Source organism: Podarcis muralis, chromosome 11 (genome assembly GCF_964188315.1).
Source record: "Podarcis muralis chromosome 11, rPodMur119.hap1.1, whole genome shotgun sequence".
NCBI lineage: Eukaryota > Metazoa > Chordata > Lepidosauria > Squamata > Lacertidae > Podarcis > Podarcis muralis.
In genome coordinates this window covers 39,511,005-39,530,567 of record NC_135665.1, presented here as the reverse complement: position 1 = coordinate 39,530,567, position 19,563 = coordinate 39,511,005, and the positions used below count along the sequence as shown (strand labels likewise).

The 19,563-nt window shown below is 42.9% G+C and overlaps 2 protein-coding genes across 2 annotated transcripts in view; both read left to right on the top strand.

The window, feature by feature from the left end:
* Nucleotides 1–318: 318 nt before the first annotated feature.
* On the top strand, nucleotides 319–13,584 carry CDK7 (cyclin dependent kinase 7). The gene is made up of 12 exons (XM_028749511.2): nucleotides 319–510; nucleotides 2,559–2,618; nucleotides 3,255–3,288; nucleotides 5,393–5,460; nucleotides 6,545–6,613; nucleotides 7,403–7,513; nucleotides 8,016–8,134; nucleotides 8,904–9,003; nucleotides 9,256–9,342; nucleotides 9,565–9,714; nucleotides 11,991–12,138; nucleotides 13,357–13,584. Exons 1-12 carry the CDS (start codon nucleotides 334–336, stop codon nucleotides 13,380–13,382), a joined length of 1,149 nt encoding a protein of 382 aa, XP_028605344.1. The 5' UTR covers nucleotides 319–333; the 3' UTR covers nucleotides 13,383–13,584.
* A 1,296-nt stretch (nucleotides 13,585–14,880) lies between these two features.
* SERINC5 (serine incorporator 5) overlaps nucleotides 14,881–19,563 on the top strand; it is a 43,808-nt gene continuing 39,125 nt past the window's right edge. Inside the window, exon 1 of the mRNA XM_028749513.2 lies at nucleotides 14,881–15,390. Coding sequence (XP_028605346.1) covers nucleotides 15,364–15,390 — 27 coding nt within the window. The 5' untranslated portion in view covers nucleotides 14,881–15,363. The remainder of the gene's footprint in view (nucleotides 15,391–19,563) is intronic.

The following is a 19,563-nucleotide window of genomic DNA, read 5'->3' as shown; positions in this document are numbered from 1 at the left end:
CACTAGAAATTAAACAGAGGGTTTCTCTGCCGCTACTTTTCTTTAGGCGGGCGAGGCACGAGCAAACTTGCAGCTTCCCAATAATCAGTTATGTCGAAACCCCGAATTTCTCCCCTCTGTTTTTTTAATGGACAGCCCTCACTAGCACTCCTGGGTGGGCGGAGAAGTTGCGACCCGAGAAGAAAACCACGGGTTTTTCTATCCTCGTAACAGCTCTATAAGGGATTTTGCTTGCTCGTCTATCCTTTCCTATCTCTGTGTTGAGAGGCTGTTCACGACCGGCGGAAACCTCGGGGGGGAGGGGGAAGCGTCATTTGCCCGCGTGCGTGGCGCATGCGTAGAACGCGGTGGGAAGGCCGGTGGTGTACGGGAGAGGGGGAGGAGCCGGAGTCGCGCTGGTTTCCTGGAGGCGTCGTAAACTTGACGGTTTTTAAATCGCGCTTGGTCGGGATGGACGCCCGCGCGCGTGCGAAGCGCTACGAGAAGTTGGCCTTCCTGGGCGAGGGGCAGGTAAGCCGGACCCGGCTGAGGGGAGGGGTAACGGCCGGCAGCAGCAGCTTCCGTAAGGCTCCGGTGGAGGCGAAGGAAAGGCACCACCTGAGGGAGTTTTCAGGGTTAGCCGGGGCGGGAGCTGCGGACGCCCCTCGTTGCTCCCTCCGAAGAACGGCGTCGCCTTCAATGCCACCTACTTAAGCCGTCGCCTGCGCAGAGTTCACCTTTTTTGAGATCGACGACACGCAAACTTCCGCTCTTTGATAATAATAAAACAGTATTTCCACCCCAACCCCACTTGGCCTTCGCCATAAAGGCCCCAGAGGACAGTGATGCAGTTGAAAATAAAGTGAAACCGATGTCCAACGCAGCGCCCAAAATACAGTTTAAATAGGAAAATAAAGGTCTCGCCTATCAAAGGCCAGGTTAAAAGGTGCAGTTTTAGCATAAAATGAAAGCTGCATTAAGCACTTCTGCAGAGGGGAGGAAATTCCACAGTTTGGGGGCAGTCACGGAGAATCCCCTCTCCAGGGCTGCAAAAAAGCTTGAGAGCAGAGAAACTATGAAAAGCCGCCCCCTCTCCCTCCTAATATATAAAGTTGCAAGTCTAACTCCACTTACCTGGGAATAAGCCCCATTTAATTTAAGAGAGGTTACTTCTGAGTATACATGGCTGGGGTAGTGCCATAGGTATATTTGTATTATAGGTTGTGGAAAGCATCTGGAGATGGGCAATAGGCATTTTTCCCCCCAGAGACTTGAAGGCTGTTTGCTCATTCCAGTTTCCCAGGTTTGTATTTCAGAAACCTAAAGCACCTGCTTGACTGGAGATGGCACATTCGAAAGAAAAATATCTGTTCCATGAGAAGCCTCTGTCAAAGCATTTTCAATGTGGAGTCAATGGCTTAGCACCTAGAAATATTGGCTGTTCACAAAAAATAAAGGAATGGGTAGTTGACAGGCTGCTCCCAAAATTGACTTTGATCTGTCCTTTGATGTCATGAAGGCTTAGGGCAGCAGCAAAATGATCTGTTAAAAAGAACCTGTTAGATATGTTTGTGTAAGCAGTTTGTTACTCTGATCAAATCTACTTACAGCCAGACCTTTTTCTCATCCAGCTTTGGACAGAGAAAAGTGTTTTCCTAGCCACCCAGTTGTTACCCAATGGTCAAACCTGACTTACAATGGAGAATAATTTTTTGAGGGGCAAGGTTTGTACCTTTTCATACTTTGGCCAGAAAATAGCATATGTCTTCTGTATCACTGATATCTCTGTTTAAAGCTGTTGCTTGACCATCTGGTTAGTAAACTTTTCCAAAATGGAGTTTGAAGGTTGGTGACTAGAGAAACAGTGGGCAGTTGCAAAGTAACCAACAAGGAAGTAGGAGGTCTGCATTTTGCAACTAGCTGGAGCGAGAAGGTAATGATGGGGAGAGAGACTCAAAAGTAGTGTCTGATTTTTTTTGGGTGCTGATGTTACAGGCTGCTGGAGCTGGCTGTCTAGGTCCTGCCTGCTCCTCTATATACAAAATTATATTTGAAATAAAATTGGGAAATCAAACCCTGTAGTGCAGCCACTGAACTTCCTTCTTAATAGGGATATAACAATGTAATACTTTCCTGCTTCGTAGAAAGCCTTCCTGTATAGGATAATGTTCATTATGTGGGTAGATTGTCATATGTTACATTCTTACATGCAGCGTTCTCACATTTATGTACTTTGAGGTTTGTACTGATGTTTGAAACAGCTTTGCTGGGGGTTGGACCAGATGACCCTAGTGGTCCTTCCAATTCTAGAATTCTAGGATTCTGTAATTATGCTGTATCTCTTTCCCTTAGTTGCTAGTACTGACCAGCTGAGAGTGACATTAAAAGGAATGCATAGCATTTAATGAGTTAAAGGTGTTCAACATTTTTACTGTTTTTATTGTGATCATTTGTATTTATTATAGCATGCCTCAAGATATTTTATAGAAAAGAAGACAAAACACTTTCTAAACAAAAAGCAAGGCTGCCGCTATATAATTAGAAAACTGATTTTTAAGATGTGCTCTTTTTCTCTTTAGTTTGCTACAGTTTATAAAGCAAGAGACAAGAATACAAATCAAATTGTTGCTATTAAAAAGGTGAGTTACCTTTATTAACCTGACAGCATACCCAAACCATGATTTGTGCTGACCATAGCTTGGAATCCTAGCCACATTGACGATATTTTTATTTATTTATTAAATTGTTCATTGATATATTCAATTGCATTAAACAGGGCTGGTCTGCCCATGAGGCTGACTGAGGCAGTCAACGCAGGCAGTGGAATCCTAAGCAGTAATGTCCCTGCAGGTGCTTCGCTTACCCCGGCTGCTACTGGAGAAACAAGAAGGTGCAGCAGCAGCTTCCAGTGAAATCTCACAAAATTATTGTGAGCTTTTGTCGCCACTGCTTCTCTTCACCACTCCAGGTGGTGGTGGGCAGCCTGCCTACTGCCACTGGAGAAGTAAAGAGAAACAGCTTCAGCTTCTGGGTTCTGACCATGCATTTTGTCTGACCATGTTTTATGTAATTGTGCAGAGCTTTAGTAACCTAGAGCAAGTAAAAGCTGCAGTCTAAGCACACTTAAATAAATCTCTCAGAAATTACTTCCAAGTAAAAATACATAGACTGAGCTGTCTGTCAGTTTAGATACTTATAGAACAACAGACCGTAGCCTTTGACGTGCCTTTAGTAAGGAGAAATATTGTCTTAATTAAACCATTTTCTTATTTTAGATCAAACTTGGGCATAGATCAGAAGCTAAAGATGGTAAGTTTTTGAAATACACATATATAAATGAACTATTTTGCATATGCTAGAATTTTGCTACCATGCTGGTAAATGACTTGCTGTTCTTTTCAATTTTGAGTGGAAGAGATAAGAAATGAGATCCATGTAATTCTTTGTTTTGAAGTAGACCAGTGGCATAATATCCATACTCCACTGGTCCTTTAGTGATTTAGATAGAAAACATTCACAATTTTTCCCTTTAGTGTTCTTGTTTTATTTTTATCTGTGGACATAATTTTAAGCAGGGACATGATTTTTCTAGAAAATTTTGAATTGAAAAAAATTCTGATACCCTAGTGAGTGATCCAATTTAACATGCTTATTTTACCTGTAGTTAGTCAACAGATCTAAAGGGGGGGGAAGGAAAAACTGCCAAGCTTGCCTAATACTACATTTGTAATTGGCATCTGTTCATTGTTTCTAATGAACTTATGAAGTGGAACTTTTTCAACGTAAAATTAAAGCCCTGGAAATTTTCCTGTTCCGTATCACTAATTTCAAGTAGAATGTACTTCTTTATGTGAATTGTGCATTCCATCAGTTAAGCAAGCTTATATTCAGTTTAATTTATTATTTATATACTGTCCTTTTATTAAAATAACAACTAACGTAGTTTACAATTAAAATATTTAGTTATTTGTTTAATTTATAGTTTATCCTTCCTCCCAAGAGAGCCCAGTATAGTAAAACATTACATCATTACAAGAACAGAGTAACCTCAATATAAAATATCATTTGTAAAAACTTTTAGATACCAGTGCTAAGATTTCATGTAGGGCATCTTGGAAACATGTTACTGTTTAAAAGCTAGCCTATTTTTTTAAGTGCCTACAGTCATTTGATAAACAAGAAGAGAATGGCAATGCCAAGAGATAGTTCCACAATCACAGCACTACTGCTGAAAAGCCCCTTTCTCTTATTCACATCCACCTGATTTCATGCATGGATGGAGCAGAAAGTGTGGCTTCCAGGAGTTATCTCAGAGGCTGGACAGTTTCACATGTGAGCAGGTGGGTCCTAAAATAATCTGGTACCAAGCTGTTTAGAACTTCAGTGGTGACTGCCACTGTAAGTAGGAGCCTGTAAGTAAATGTTGAAATGAAATAAGATTGGAACATGACTACAATCTTCAAATGGCAGACAGTAGTCCAGCAGCAGCATTCTACACTAGTCCAAGTGTCTAGACATTGTTTAAAGGCAGCCCCATGTAGAGAACATTGAAGTAGTCCTGCCTAGTAGTAAGTAGGGCATTGATAACAGAAGCTTAGTTCCATCTTTTCAGGAAGAGTTGCATCTGGCAAATCAACTGCTTCTAGCAAGGCAGTTCTCTTCATTCCTACCACCTGCATATCCAAGGAAATCAAGGGACCAAGGCATACCCCAACCCACATGTTGGAAAACAATCTGTTTAGACATACTAAACTGTTAGAGCATACTAAGTCGTTTGGGTGATGCTGGGCGATATAGTGAAGAACAGTGACTAAAATACCTTGGACCTGATCCAATGTAAGTTCTTGCTTATCTATTGTTGAAGCAAGAAAGATGTGAATTAGCTTCTCCTTTACCCATGCCATTGCTTTCCTCCCTAGTATAGAAACACTGACATTTGAGGGAAAGTTTTATGACATCAGAAAAGTACCTCGATCTTGTTTTAACTGCAACAAACTGAGCATCTTCTTCATTCAGAACATGAGGGAATGGGAATTACATTGATCTGAAATACTTTCATTGCCTAGAATATTTGAAGCTGTGTTCTGGAGCTTGAATCTTATCAGAAATATTCACCAATTTGAAATAAAATAGTAGCAGTCTCTTGTCCACAAAATGTTATGCTTAGTCTTCATGAACATTATTCCCAGGGTACAGAGACCTGCTCACCTGAGCCTAGGTGACTTCAGGATTTAAATCCCTACCCTCATAGGCATAAAACTAGCAGGTATGTGGCATAAATAATTGTGGCAAAAGTACCAATCCCTGCTCCCTATCACCCAGGATTACTTTGAGCCACTAGTACCACCAAATTCATACACTGTTGAGGGTGTACAGTTCTATTGTTATTGTCATGATTCTTATTTCAATTCAGGTATAAACAGAACAGCCCTTAGAGAAATAAAACTACTGCAGGAGCTTAGCCATCCAAATATTATAGGGGTAAGTACTAAGTGCTGTTTGAATGGAATATTTCTGTATTAAAAATATATAAATACTATCCAATAACAAAGTCCTCTGGTTGGTTTATAACAACAGTGAAACAAAGCAATAACTAATAAATGTGAAGCAGAGAATAAAATCAGTATAACAAACAGCAACATCCAGATATGATAGATACATAGATGAGAGTTTAAAGGGCCTTGGAAAATAAGTGTTTAAATTTGAGGCCCTCTTTATACCTGAGACCCAGGTCAAATTCCCCATGCCCTTTGAACTTCCCTCTGATTGGCCATGACTAAAAGTGAAGACTCATAAACTATCCTTTTTCCAGGCATTAGGAGTTTCTGTTACTATGCAAGGCAACACAAAAATGTGTCAGATTGAAGAAGTACTGAAAACTGGCTGCAAGGGAAGAATGAGGAGTACAGTGGTACCTCGCAAGACGAATGCCTCGCAAGACAAAAAACTCGCTAGATGAAAGGGTTTTTTGTTTTTTGAGCTGCTTCGCAAGACGATTTTCCCTATGGGCTTGCTTCGCAAGATGGAAACGTCTTGCAAGTTTGTTTCCTTTTTCTTAACACCGTTAATACAGTTGCGACTTGACTTCGAGGAGCAACTCATAGAACGCGGTGTGGTAGCCTTTTTTGAGGTTTCTAAAGACTTTGGTGATTTTTGAAGCTTTTCCAAAACTTTCCCGACACCGTGCTTCGCAAGACGACAAAAATCGCAAGCCGACAAAACTTGCGGAACGAATTAATTTCGTCTTGCGAGGCACCACTGTACACTTCTGATTTTTCTTCCTTTTCAGGATTGGGTTGAAGTTTCAAGACATGGCTTGAACTTTTCTGAGCATGGTATCATAGGACTTCAGGCCTGGGAAAAATGGGTGTGGTTTGCCCCCAAACAGCCTGGCGGGCCTAGTTAAGGAAATTAAAAGGGTGGTGAGACTCAGTCACTCTGCATTGCCTGGAGTGCTGTAAACCTGCCAGGGCACATTAGAGAGGATACCTTGACCAGTGTGCGCACACACATTGGATTAAGGACATGCTATCACACCAATAATTTGAGTGTATTTCTCTTCCAGCTTCTTGATGCATTTGGACACAAATCTAACATTAGTCTAGTATTTGATTTTATGGAAACTGACCTAGAGGTAAGATTGCCATTAACTGGCTACTGACTTAATTTTGTGGCCGATGATTAAGCTTTTGCTTTGTTTATATATTGAAACCAAAAGTCCTGGGGGAAAGTTATAAGAGTTGGAGAAGAGACATGGGGGAAGGGGGTGGTAGAAGAGAACAACAGAGAAGGCAGAACAGTATGCCTCTTCTTTGCATCTATTTTTAGACTGTAAACCCCTTGGGGTTGGGATCATCTCTCATACTTTCCAAAGAGTTGTGCAGATAGGTGGCGCTGTATCAATACTTTTTAACATAAGCAGAATAACAGGTTTTATGCATAAATAACTCATATGGTAGGTTTTGTGTATCTGCTAGAGAAAGCAGGCATACACACATTTTCAGCAGCTAAAGAGTAATACAGACTTCATTTGAAGGGAAATAATTGTAATTGCTTAGGATGCCACCCACTTAAAGGAATTCTCATTACTAGTGAGAAAACATAAGAATATTAGATACAAAGTTCACAGAGAATTTGGACAGTTTGGTCAGAGTTCAGAACAGGAAGTTGCTATAATCAATACTTTATATAGGTCTAACAATGTAGATAGTGAAAATACTGAAAGGGCATTACCAATCACATTATGATAATCAATTCTATAGCATTTCTGGGTCAGAGAGAGTGATTTATCTAAGGCTTGCTAGTTGATGTTTTGTTATTGGGGACATTGTGTACCCCCACAGATACATCTGTATAATTTTTCTGGGTTTTTTTTTAAGCATTAAACTTCTGCAGTTTGTAAAATGCAATATATATTTTACAGGTTATAATAAAGGATACTAGTCTTGTGTTGACACCTTCTCACATCAAAGCGTACATGCTGATGACACTTCAAGGTTTAGAATATTTACATGAACACTGGATCCTTCATAGGGTAAGAAACTCTAGGAACAAAAGGAACAGCCTTTAAGACAATGAGAAATGGCTCCCATTAAGGTGTTTGAAATGGAAACGTGATTCTCCATGTAAATTATCTCAGTCTTAACAACAAAATGTTTCTTGGTCCCTTTTGATTATTATTTTTTAAATGCCCCAAAATCTGAGGTTTCAAACTGGTATATAAAAAAAGACAGAATACGTAGTTGGGATATTTTAGCTTTTAATAGGTATCGGCAATTTGTGTGCAACATTTTTTAAAAAATAAATCCAACTTCCAAAGCCTTCTGATTCTCAGAGGCACAAATGGATATAAATGGCACGGTCTAATTTACCATAGTCTGATCAGCCATTGTAGTTTCTATCTAGTGCCTCAGTTCTATGCAATCCTATTGTCACTGCTTTCAGAAGCATATTTCTGGTTAAGGTGAACCTTTGATCACAAAGCAAAATATTTAAGTATTCTCAGCGATGGCATATTCATGTGTTTCCCCTTTAAGGATCTTAAACCAAATAACCTGTTGCTAGATGAAAATGGAGTTTTGAAACTGGCTGACTTTGGTTTGGCAAAATCTTTTGGAAGTCCTAACAGAGTTTACACACACCAAGTAGTAACAAGGTAAGAGAAAGATCCCTCAAGGAACACATCTGACCTCTTGGTATGACAACTTCATCTGCTTGCCCAATCACTGTGTACATGAAGATAGGAACTTGAACAAGACAGCCAATGTGTTGCAGAGTTTAGAGTATCATATGAGGACTGGAAGACCCTGGTTCAAAAACCACACTCTGTGTCATGAAGCTCAGTTATTCTAGGCCAGGGGTCAGCAAACTTTTTCAGCAGGGGGCCGGTCCACTGTCCCTCGGACCTTGTGGGGAGCCAGACTATATTTTGAAAAAAACAAAATAAATTCCTATGCACCACAAATAACCCAGAGATGCATTTCTACACATTCTACTCATGTAAAAAAACCGCTGATTCCTGGACCGTCCGCGGGCCAGATTTAGAATGTGATTGGGCCGGATCCGGCCCCCAGGCCTTAGTTTGCCTACCCATGTTTAGGCCAGTAAGATAGGTTAGGTAATGCTACCTAAACTATCTTACAAGTTTGTTGTGAGGATAAAGTGGGGAGGGCCATGTACACCCCCTTCAAATATTAATTGCATCCACTTTTGAATGCCAGTAAATTGTGCAGTACTAACTTAAACAGCTATTTTGTCACCTTTTTGGAGAAAAAAAAGATTAGATTTGCACCATTTTCTTACAGAAAGAACAAGATAAGATGTAAATCTTTAGGCACAAAATAGGATAATGTTTGTACTGAAGGTACTGTGCACAGCTCATAAATGGAGGAGGGAAATGCAGCATGTCTTAATTTGTTTTTCAGGTGGTATCGAGCTCCTGAGCTACTGTTTGGTGCTAGAATGTATGGTGTAGGCGTGGATATGTGGGCAGTGGGCTGCATATTGGCTGAATTGCTTCTAAGGGTAAGCTCTCAGTAAAGCTGTCAAATGAAATTTTATTCTGCTCTTGTGCAAATGGTTTATCTTCTGGCACTTTTACATGTAGGAGGAGTGCTGGAAATGCAATCTTTGTTCTGGGAACCCTCATGTTTGCTTTAAACTGAGCCAATGCCATTTGCTTACCAGAAAAGTTCAAAGATTTTAGGGCTGAATTTCTTTTTTGTAGGAGTTCAGAACAAACCAATCTTGAAAGCCACTGTATTCATCTTTCTATAGGTTCCATTTTTGCCAGGAGACTCTGACCTGGATCAACTCACAAAGATATTCGAAACCTTGGGTACTCCAACAGAGGAGCAGTGGCCTGTAAGTTTTTGAGTTAACAACCTTGTAACAAAAGCTGGCAGGGAGAATTGATGGAAACTTGATTGTTTTGACTTGATTGCCTGTTTGACTAGCTTTATACTTAATGTGTGTTTACAGGTGAGAGGACCATTAATGACTTTTAACTATTCATTATGTGGGTGCTGACTTCTCTGTGCTATATTTCTTTCTCCTCCTCCTCCCCCCCCCCCCCCGCCTCAATAGGGTATGACCAATCTTCCAGATTATGTGACTTTTAAAAGTTTCCCTGGGATGCCACTTCATCACATCTTCAGTGCTGCTGGTGATGATTTGCTAGAACTGCTGCAAGGCTTATTTACATTTAATCCTTCTACCAGGGTCACAGCTACTCAGGTATTTAAATTTAAATTTCCACCCATTAGCTTAAAACTGTTTCTGTCAGTATTTAGCAAAAATAAGTTCTGCACAAGCAGAAATGCTTTATTTAATGGAGTGTATAGTTCTTCCAGGGGCAGCTCCACAGATTTTTATTGTGATATTTTAGCAGTGAGTTCCTAAACAGGTTTGTATCTAGACAACCATTTCAGCTCTGTTTCTGATGTCAACTGATCTTTCAATTTGTTCTGATACCTGCTTCATGAAGTAGAAAAATGGATTACATCATTTGAGATGAAAAATACACCTATCAGAGGACTGCTCTGAAAGTCTGAATTCAGACTGGGATGCTCACCAAATAGATTTACCCAGTTTCAGGGGGGAAGAGAAGAGTCACCCTTGGCATTTGACCAGTGCCACCAATCCCATTGCTCCTGTAACAGACTAACCAAAGCAACTGAGCAGTAAGAAGGGGAAGAGAGAGTGAGCTGGGCCTGAATATTTTGGTTGGGGGCAAGAAGCAGCAGCCTGTTTGACCTATCAATATTTAGTGGCCAAGAAGTATTTCCTTTTTTTAAAAAAAAAACTTCTTTTTATTAAAGATTTTCTTGGGTTACAAAAGTATATACAGCGTTTCTGCTTTCAGTTCATAAAGTTCTTTCTACAGGTCATTTCTATTCAATGTGAGACACTAATGTAATAGTATAAAGTTGGAGGAGAAGAGAGGTGGAGGAAAGTTGTTTCCTATGGCTCAGACAGCAAGCAAAAAAGGAGGAACAGGGTGCCAAGCCAGCAACTTCACCACTTGTGAACCTGAGGCCCACAATGAGAACCAATATGTCAATTGGCCCAGAGTGTCTGTGGCAGAATGCACATCTTCCACAGCAGTCTTATCATTCTAGTTGTCTGAACCTATTCACGTTTACTTCATAGTAAATTAAGCGGGACTTAAATCCAAGTACATAGTTTTTGCAACTTGGGGAGGCATGTATTTTGAGCTCTTTGTTGCTTTTTAAAAACTCTTACTGAAACAAAGGGCTGAAGCAGCCCTCTTTCCTGAGCCACGGATTGAGAGCTGCATATGAGAAATGTGTTTCTAATTGCTTGTACCTTTTTATTATTTGAACCTGTAATTATTCATTGTGGATGTTCCTTCTGGTCTTAATTTCCCTGGTTACTTAATTGCAAGTGTTTCTTGGTACAGACCAGTGATGTGGAAACTTGTTCAGTACTACAAGCCACATCAAAAAGCAAAGTAAGACTTTTTAGTTGTGCATAATTACCATAACTTGGCTATAATTTGAAGGCAAAGCACAGCAAAGCTAAAGATGGTGATCCTATTACATTTATGTTACAGTCTACTGCATATCCCATAAAGTTAATCCTTGAATATTTTTTGCTGCAGTTCAAAAGCTATTTGCTAACACAAATATTAATTGGGAAACCATGGGAAGAGAGGGAAGTAGCTGGATGAGATGTCAGGACTGCAGAATTTTTATTCAGAATGTACATGCAATCCATATGTTCTAGTGCTATACAATTTGTTTCGTCCAAAAGGAGTTTATTTAAGCATTAACAACACTATAAAAATGTGTGTTTGCCTGGATGCAATACACAGAATTATTTGAGGACAAATATAGGTGACCAGAAAACTTGTTCCAGTCAGATACAAACCAGGCAAATATTGATTATATTATAGGAGAAAGTTCACAACTAAAAAACATTAAGCCCAGGGCTATGTGTACTCCACTCTGGAGTAGGGAAATTGAGAAATTGCAGATGCAATCTAAGTTATGTGCCAAAAAACTAAATTATACAACTTGAGCCATTTTGCATTTGCTATTTTGCATAATTCTAGTTTGAGAAGAGGGGTCAGTGAATTTCTGCTTTCAACCACTGTATATCTTATTCAGCATTCCTCTGACTTTCAGCATGTATTGCTTTCAAAAATAATCAGAATGATAGTATATGCACAGCCCTGGCTGTGCCCACATTTAAGAAAAAGTGCCCTTTGTAAGAACACAACACACACATGCACACAGAATCTTGCAGGGGGAAACCTCCACAGAACTGATATTGTGAGGAACCATAGACAGCCTCAGTGACCATAGACGCTATCCATCACCACCACCACTGCCACCCCTCACGCTCTTTTCCCCCCATCACACAAAATATTACTAATTAGCCAAGAAAGCTACATATTATAAACTTAAGTACAGATCTTACAGAAATAGTGTCATTTCTAAATACAGTAGTGTCATTTTTTATTGTTATCTCATTCTGTTCTCTTGAAGGCACTAAAACAGAAGTATTTTAGCAGTCGGCCAGCACCAACACCTGGAAGCCAGTTGCCAAGACCCAATTGCCCTGCAGAAGTCTTGAAAGAGCAACAAAACCCAGCTCCAAATTTGAAAAGGAAAAGACTGGATGGAATAGATCAAGGTAGCAACATTTTTAAATAGTCTCTTCCAATGTTAAGTGTAGAATTTAAACACTTATCATATGTCCAGATATAATTTCTCACTATATCCTTTCCTTTGCCTGTGAAAAAACATTTTTAGTCATGCCTACCCAGAAAAGCTGGTGTGAATTTTAATATTTTTAAAGTATTTTAATTTCTTGTATGTTGTAAAGTATTGGTCCCCCCACCCAATTTTATGATTCTATCTTTTGTATACTACTTTGAGGTTTTTTACAGTCAAGTGATGTATAAAATTTTTATTTATTTATTTATTTATTTCACAATGTATCGTTCAATTTGCTAGCCTGGGCATAGAAACACTGGCCTAGAACATCAGTGTGCATACCCTAGCTGACTTAAGCCATTCTAACCAAAGGGTTGCAACGTTGTAGGGTTGCTCACACCAACTTTTGCACTTAATATTGCAATAATATTTCGGGGGATGGGAGTGTGGCTAGCTAATCATTATGAGATCAGGAGTGTTTCTCAGTCTTGCATTCTTTCACTTCATTTTGATACAGATTTTTTTATTTTTTTCCCTTTGAAACTATGGTTTAATGTTAGTACGCATGTAACACTAACAACTGTTGATTCCCCAAAGGGAGAGAATGTGTTTATGATATGCTAAGCATGATTTAGAAGATCAGGTGTTCTTACATCTGCCTGAGATGCAACAGTTGTTCTGCCGTTGTAAGCAGGGAAGTCTAGGCTTGGCAAATCCTTGTGCAGTGCACCTAACATGGGCAGGTGTCTAAGTGGAGGACGTCAGCTATGCTATTTTCAAATGAGACTTTTTGATGAATGATGCTTCAAGAACCTGGCAAAAGCCCAGAGATTCTTCCTTATCTGTTCCAGTCCCCAAACCTATAACCTTTGCTGGCAGATGGTTACAGATCTGAGAAGAGCAGAGAAGTATCATGGACAGGAAGCAGACTGTATTGGAGACACAGTAGGGACACTGGAGACACAAAGAATACTGAAGCAGTATTCTTTCTCTACCCACCCACAGTTGAAATGGAAATGGACAGTAGAGTTTGTTCTCCATATGCTAGCCCACACTTTGACACTAATTAAAACTATGTAGTTGTGATAAAAGTTTGAAATAGGTTAGGCACAAGCAATCTTACTATTGCTGTAAGACATAAGAAAAAGAAAGACAAACAAACTGATGTGCATTAAACTTACCTCTCTCTTCCCAGGGTTACCCAAAAAATTGGTGTTTTGACTACTGTGGAAACAGGGATGTTGAATATTTCTGCTGCTATGAAGTCTGAAAAGATCAAATAATGTGAAAACTCAAAAGTCACAATATGGATTAAAGCGTAATTTGTAAATGTAAACATGTAAAATGTGTGTAGTGTTAAACTCTAAAAACCATGTATTTTTATTGCTTTGCTTTTTAAAAAAATAAAAAAGTTAAAGACTCATTGGTTAATAATATATAATAGGTGGGATATGGGAACTTGGCATATGGTACTGATGAATGAGACCTTGTGCTAGAAATGCCCCGGAGGCTGGAATCCCAGATGCAGAGATTGGAAGTCTCAGTATGGATGAATCTTTGTTTCCCCAGTATCTGCTCTAGACAAAGAAAAAACAACCACCAAAATGTTGTAGGAATTTCATTCCCGTTACATATGCCAGTGCAGTTGTTGAAAATATGGTGATTTAGTAGAAGAAAGGGCTTCATTGGGTGTCAATATGAGCTACAGTATTACCAGAGATGACTGTGACTAAAAAGCATATTCTACAGTGGAGAAAGTTTCTGTATCTGTACCTTGCTTCAGCCTAGACTGGTATGGTGGATTTAGGGCAAGGCCCTAATTCCACATTTATAAAAAGAGAGTAGGTTCTACCTAACAGGGATATTACTACCAAGCCCCCTGGTAAGCCATGAGTGAAAATAAGCCCTGAATTCCTGCTTGTTAGCTTTCTTGATACATCTGGTCGGCCACTGTGAGAGGATGCTGGACTAGATGAATTTGAAACAAAGCTGCTCTTGTGCGAGTAAATCCTAAAACATTTATTTTGTGATAATATGGGATGCCTGAATGATTTTTTCACTGAACCCCCCAGCCAAGCAGACCAAGGCCTCTTTAACTCTGTTATCTTTTCTACTGCCGTAAAGATTTAGCATGGGCGTGACTAGTTTATATCTAGAGATCCCAGTGCTGGAGCAAGTCTCTTAATTGCTGCAGCGGTGACCAAAGTTGCTGCTTCCAACATCAGTGTCCCTCTGGTTCGCAGTATAGGAATAATTGCGACAAGCTGTGGGGATGGGACAAATTCGTGTGTAAGGGCGGTAGCTCTTCCACCTCATCTCCAGAGCAATCTGCCTCTGACCAAAGGCGGTGGGAGACTATTCCTTTCATGCCCTGCTTGTGGGCTTCCCAGGGGAATCTGGTCGATCCCTGTGGGAAAGAGGACAATAGACTAGAATAAGAGACTTCGGGTCCAGCAGAGAACTGCTCTGATGGCTTACAAGCAAACGTATCCTGTGAACCAGATCGCGTGAGAAGCAAATCGGAAGCGACTTCCATGCCAACGGCCGAAGGATGGATGCAGGTAACGCAACACCTGCAGAAGCCGCAGCAGCTCTCCCCGCGAGAGGCGTCCCTCCTTCCGAGACGGCACCAGCCTCGGAGGAGGCGCCTCGCCAACCGGCGCCCGCAGGCCGGTAGCTCCGCCCTCTCCTTGGGGAACCTCAATCCCAGGTGCCCTCGCGCTGCGTTTCACTTCGGAGCGTGAGAACGAGGACAGGTGGTCTCCGCCGCGCGCCTGCTTCATTCCATCCAGGCTGCTTCCTCTTTTCTCCCGTCTCCTAAGCGGGGCGGGCCGTTCCTAACCTCCCGCACCGGAAAGCCATTTATCTCCTTCCAAGCAAAAAACTGACGACAGCGGAAGCTTCCAGCGCGCTCCAAGCTGGGCTCGGGCAACTTACCCTGCAGCGCAGAAGCCGAGCTCGCCAGGCTCCCGTGTTCGTGTCATGCGTCGGGGCGAGCGCGGCGAGCGCCTCAGGCCCGGCCAGCTGCTCTAGGGGGCGCGTGTGCGCTCTCTGCGCGCCTCGGCAACCGAGGGCTGGGCGGCTGAGGAAGCCTTCGGCTGCTGTCCGGGCGCGAGGCCGCTTCCCTGAGCGAGCGGGCAGGTGCGGACGGAGAGGGGATTTGCGCGCGGCCAGCCCGGGGCTCGCCGTCTGAGGTGCGACCATGTCCGCGCGCTGTTGTGCGGGTCAGGTAAGGAGGTTTTGTTTTTGAGGCGGGGGGGGGGGGGGCGCGCGGAAAAGCCATTCCCTTCTGTGAGGAGAAGGAGCGAGACGAGGAAGCCCCTCCGTTTGGAGGCCACCCTTCTCCTCTTCCCAGGCGGATACGGTCGGAAGCCCCACCCTGGCTGCGTGGCAGGGTCCTTTGGGACTGCGCCAGCGCCTGCTTGGCGGCCGCGCTCGCTTTCGTCTTCCCTGGATTGCGATTCCTAAGACTCCTCAGCCTGCCTGTGCCCAGGGCGGATCTGCCCGTGCCAAGTGCTCGGCTTCTGAGTTTAGCTGCTGAGGAACTGGGTCTGCAGAAAGCACTTTCCCTTGTCGATCGAACAGGCAACGCAGAGGGTTTGCGGTGCTGCTCGTGGGTGCCAACTCGGGGCCAACCCGTTGGTGGTGGCAGACCCGTTGGCCTGCATTCAGAGGCTGCATCAACAGTCAGTCTTGTGGCACGTTGAAGATGGACAAATGCATCATGACAGAAGCTTCTCTGCTCTCGAGCCCAGTTGGTCAGATGTCTAGAGTGTAATCTTGGCAGGGGTATATGCGGCGTTTAGTTTCTGATGGATTGGTTAGTTCATGTGCCGCTTCGATTTAAGATCAGAAACGATTAAAAGGAGCTTACCAATAATCGCAAATCCACTCCTTAGATGGTGTGCAGATCGCTGTCCTTTTTCACTTACAATGGCTTACAATATATGTTTGGTTCAAAGGTATACCTACCATTGAAAGCTTGGGATTTCTCGAGAGGATATGTTTTTATTACTGCATTAGATTTTATGCACAAAGTGTTATGTAGCACTTTTAAAGTCTAAGAAGTACTGTATAGCAGATCAAGACACCCCCTCATTCTTTTTGAGCAGTGCCAGTTTACAAAACAGGCAGAGTAGGTACTGGGTTATGGGGTCCCACACATTTTGGGGGCCCTGCAACAACAGATTACAATTGATTTATTAAAATTGTTGGTTGGTAAAATAAAAGATGTATTAGGAGATAATTTGTGAGCCCCCCCCCCCCAAGATTTCGACTGCCTAGGGGCCTCCACAGGGTTTAATCCAACGTTGTTTCTGAGTACAGTTGAGAAATTTTAGTTCCTGAAATCTGGATAGTTCATTTAGTTTGTGGGTTGATGCTACGGGGACATTTGGAAAAGGGAGGCTAGCATTCAATTGCCACTGTATCCTAGAGTGGAAGAACAAATCAGAATTTCTCTGAGGAAACCGATACTGCTAATGAATTGTATGCTTTGGCAACAGAAAGCATTTGTCAGTTGTGTTATCACTCATTACTAATGTCATACAGCCCCACCCTAAATGTATTTGTTTGGGAGCAATTCCTGTTAAGTTCAAAGGAATCCTCTTCCTAATTAGATTATGATAGCCATTCCCAATACATTTCCCAATATTTTGTTTAATCATGCAACAACTTTTCAAACATTGGGCTGTGGTTGTAAAATATTGACAAAAGAGCTACAGCTGCTAATTAGTGGGGAGAAAACATTGTTTCATTCCAGAGTGGCAATGTTTTTGTTCCCTGAACTTGCCATGCCAAGTAAGCCTAACATATACTTTAAGCATAACTCCAAAAGGGCCTTTTGCTTTTTGTATGTGAATGTCGCTAATGCAGGACAGAAGCACACTGAATGTGTCTTCTCTAGCTACTGTAGAAGTTACAGATTGCAAGCACCAGTTAAAATCTTATCACATGCCACATGTGGCAGTTCCAGTTCACCATATGTGGAATGCTATCCTAGGTGAGGTATCTATTTCTCTCATTATTGGCTTTCAGAAGAAATTTCAAAACATTACTTTTTACCCAGGCTGAAAGATGTTGCTCCTAGGAAGCCTGAAACCATTGGGTGAGAGAATGTGATTGATACCTTTTAAAACATTCTAAAAACAATCTCTTTGCACACTGGGCTACTTTGGGAGGAAGGGCAAAATATAAACTGAATCAACAGCAACATCACCAACATATTTCTTATATTCTGAATAAGCATATGTTGCACATCTGTAAAGTCATTTGCAGTAGAAGGTGAATATCATTATGTGTTTCAGCAATCCACAAATTCAGTAGCTTGGTCACTAGGGCAATTCCAGGCAAAGTTTCTGATTACATTCCACCACAAATGTAAAGCCATGTGTAGGCAGATGGATGCAGAGATGACTACTTCAGAATGTAGGTAAACTATATCTTGTGCCAGGATGCAGTAGTTGTGGCAGGTTTTGTGAAGCAGAAGGGTTTCAGCTTTCTTTTCTGTAAGAAAAATACCTTTCCTAACCTGTGAGTATGGCATGGATGGGCAGGAAAATGGTGGAAGGTGCTGATAACAAGCAATCGTTGAGACGGCTAGAGCGCCGGTGGCGGAAAACTCATTCTGAATCAGACCGGACACGGGCTAGAGCTCAACGTCGAGCCTACCAAGTGGCAATGGCGACGGCGAAGAGGGCCTTCTTCGCTGCCTCCATAGCATCTGCAGAAAACAGCAGCAGGAGACTTTTTCAGGTGGTTCACAATCTATCGGAACCACCTGTACCACCGGGGCCTGGTAGGGACCCCAAGATCTCCTGCAATGCTTTTGCAAAGTTTTTTGCAGATAAAATCGCTCAGATTCAGAAGGAGGTAGACTCCACCGTGGGAGCAGGGCCAGGGCGGGAGAGTGCTAGAGTTCTGTCTGGTCCTGTTACATGGGATCAATTCCAGTCTGTTACCTCCGAGGATGTGGACAGGCTGCTTGGAAAAGTGAAACCGACCACCTGTCTCCTTGATCCTTGCCCATCCTGGCTGATAAAAGCGAGCCGGGAAGGGCTGGGCGATGGGCTCTGCGGGGTGGTGAATGCTTCCCTCTGTGAGGGAGCCTTCCCAGACCCGCTGAAAGAGGCGGTCATTAAACCGCTTCTTAAAAAAACATCTTTAGACCCGGCCAATTTGGCCAACTATCGCCCAGTCTCAAATCTACCATTCTTGGGCAAGGTGATTGAGCGGGTGGTTGCTGAACAACTCCAAGCACGCCTGGAGGAAATGGACCATTTGGATCCCTTCCAATCGGGATTCAGGTCTCACCATGGGACTGAAACTGCCTTGGTCGCGCTGGTTGATGATCTCCGGCGGGCTAGGGACAAAGGTGAGAGCTGTTTCCTAGTTCTGCTGGATCTCTCAGCGGCCTTTGACACCATCGACCATAACATCCTTCTGGACCGTCTAGAGGGGCTGGGAGCTGGGGGCACTGTCATACAGTGGTTCCGCTCCTTCCTCCTGGGTCGTGTCCAGAAAGTGGTGGTGGGGGATGAGTGCTCAGACCCCTGGGCTCTCACTTGTGGGGTGCCTCAGGGTTCTGTCCTCTCCCCCATGCTTTTTAATATCTATATGAAGCCGCTGGGAGAGATCATCAGGGGGTTTGGACTGGGTGTTCATCAGTACGCAGATGACACCCAGCTCTACCTCTCCTTTAAATCAGAACCAGTGAGGGCGGTGAAGGTCCTGTGTGAGTGCCTGGAGGCGGTTGGAGGATGGATGGCGGCTAACAGACTGAGGTTGAATCCTGACAAGACAGAAGTACTGTTTTTGGGGGACAGGGAGCGGGTTGGTGTGGGGGATTCCCTGGTCTTGAATGGGGTAACTGTGCCCCTAAAGGACCAGGTGCGTAGCCTGGGAGTCATTTTGGACTCACAGCTGTCCATGGAGGCGCAGGTTAACTCTGTGTCCAGGGCAGCTGTCTACCAGCTCCACCTGGTACGCAGGCTAAGACCCTACCTGCCCGCGAACTGTCTCGCCAGAGTGGTGCATGCTCTAGTTATCTCACGCTTGGACTACTGCAACGCGCTCTACGTGGGGCTACCTTTGAAGGTGACCCGGAAACTGCAATTAATCCAGAATGCGGCAGCTAGACTGGTGACTGGGAGTGGCCGCCGGGACCATATAACACCGGTTCTGAGAGACCTGCATTGGCTCCCAGTACGTTTCTGAGCACGATTCAAAGTGTTGGTGCTGACCTTTAAAGCCCTAAACGGCCTCGGTCCTGTATACCTGAAGGAGCGTCTCCACCCCCATCATTCAGCCCGGACACTGAGATCCAGCGCCGAGGGCCTTCTGGCGGTTCCCTCATTGCGAGAAGTGAGGCTACAGGGAACCAGACAGAGGGCCTTCTCGGTAG

Bases quoted from the DNA above. Each gene is read 5' to 3' on its own strand.
- CDK7 (XM_028749511.2), top strand. From the start codon at position 334: ATGCGTAGAACGCGGTGGGAAGGCCGGTGGTGTACGGGAGAGGGGGAG. The intron at 6,614-7,402 runs GTAAGATTGCCA...TATATTTTACAG, and splicing joins TTATGGAAACTGACCTAGAG to GTTATAATAAAGGATACTAG. The intron at 8,135-8,903 runs GTAAGAGAAAGA...TTTGTTTTTCAG, and splicing joins ACACACCAAGTAGTAACAAG to GTGGTATCGAGCTCCTGAGC.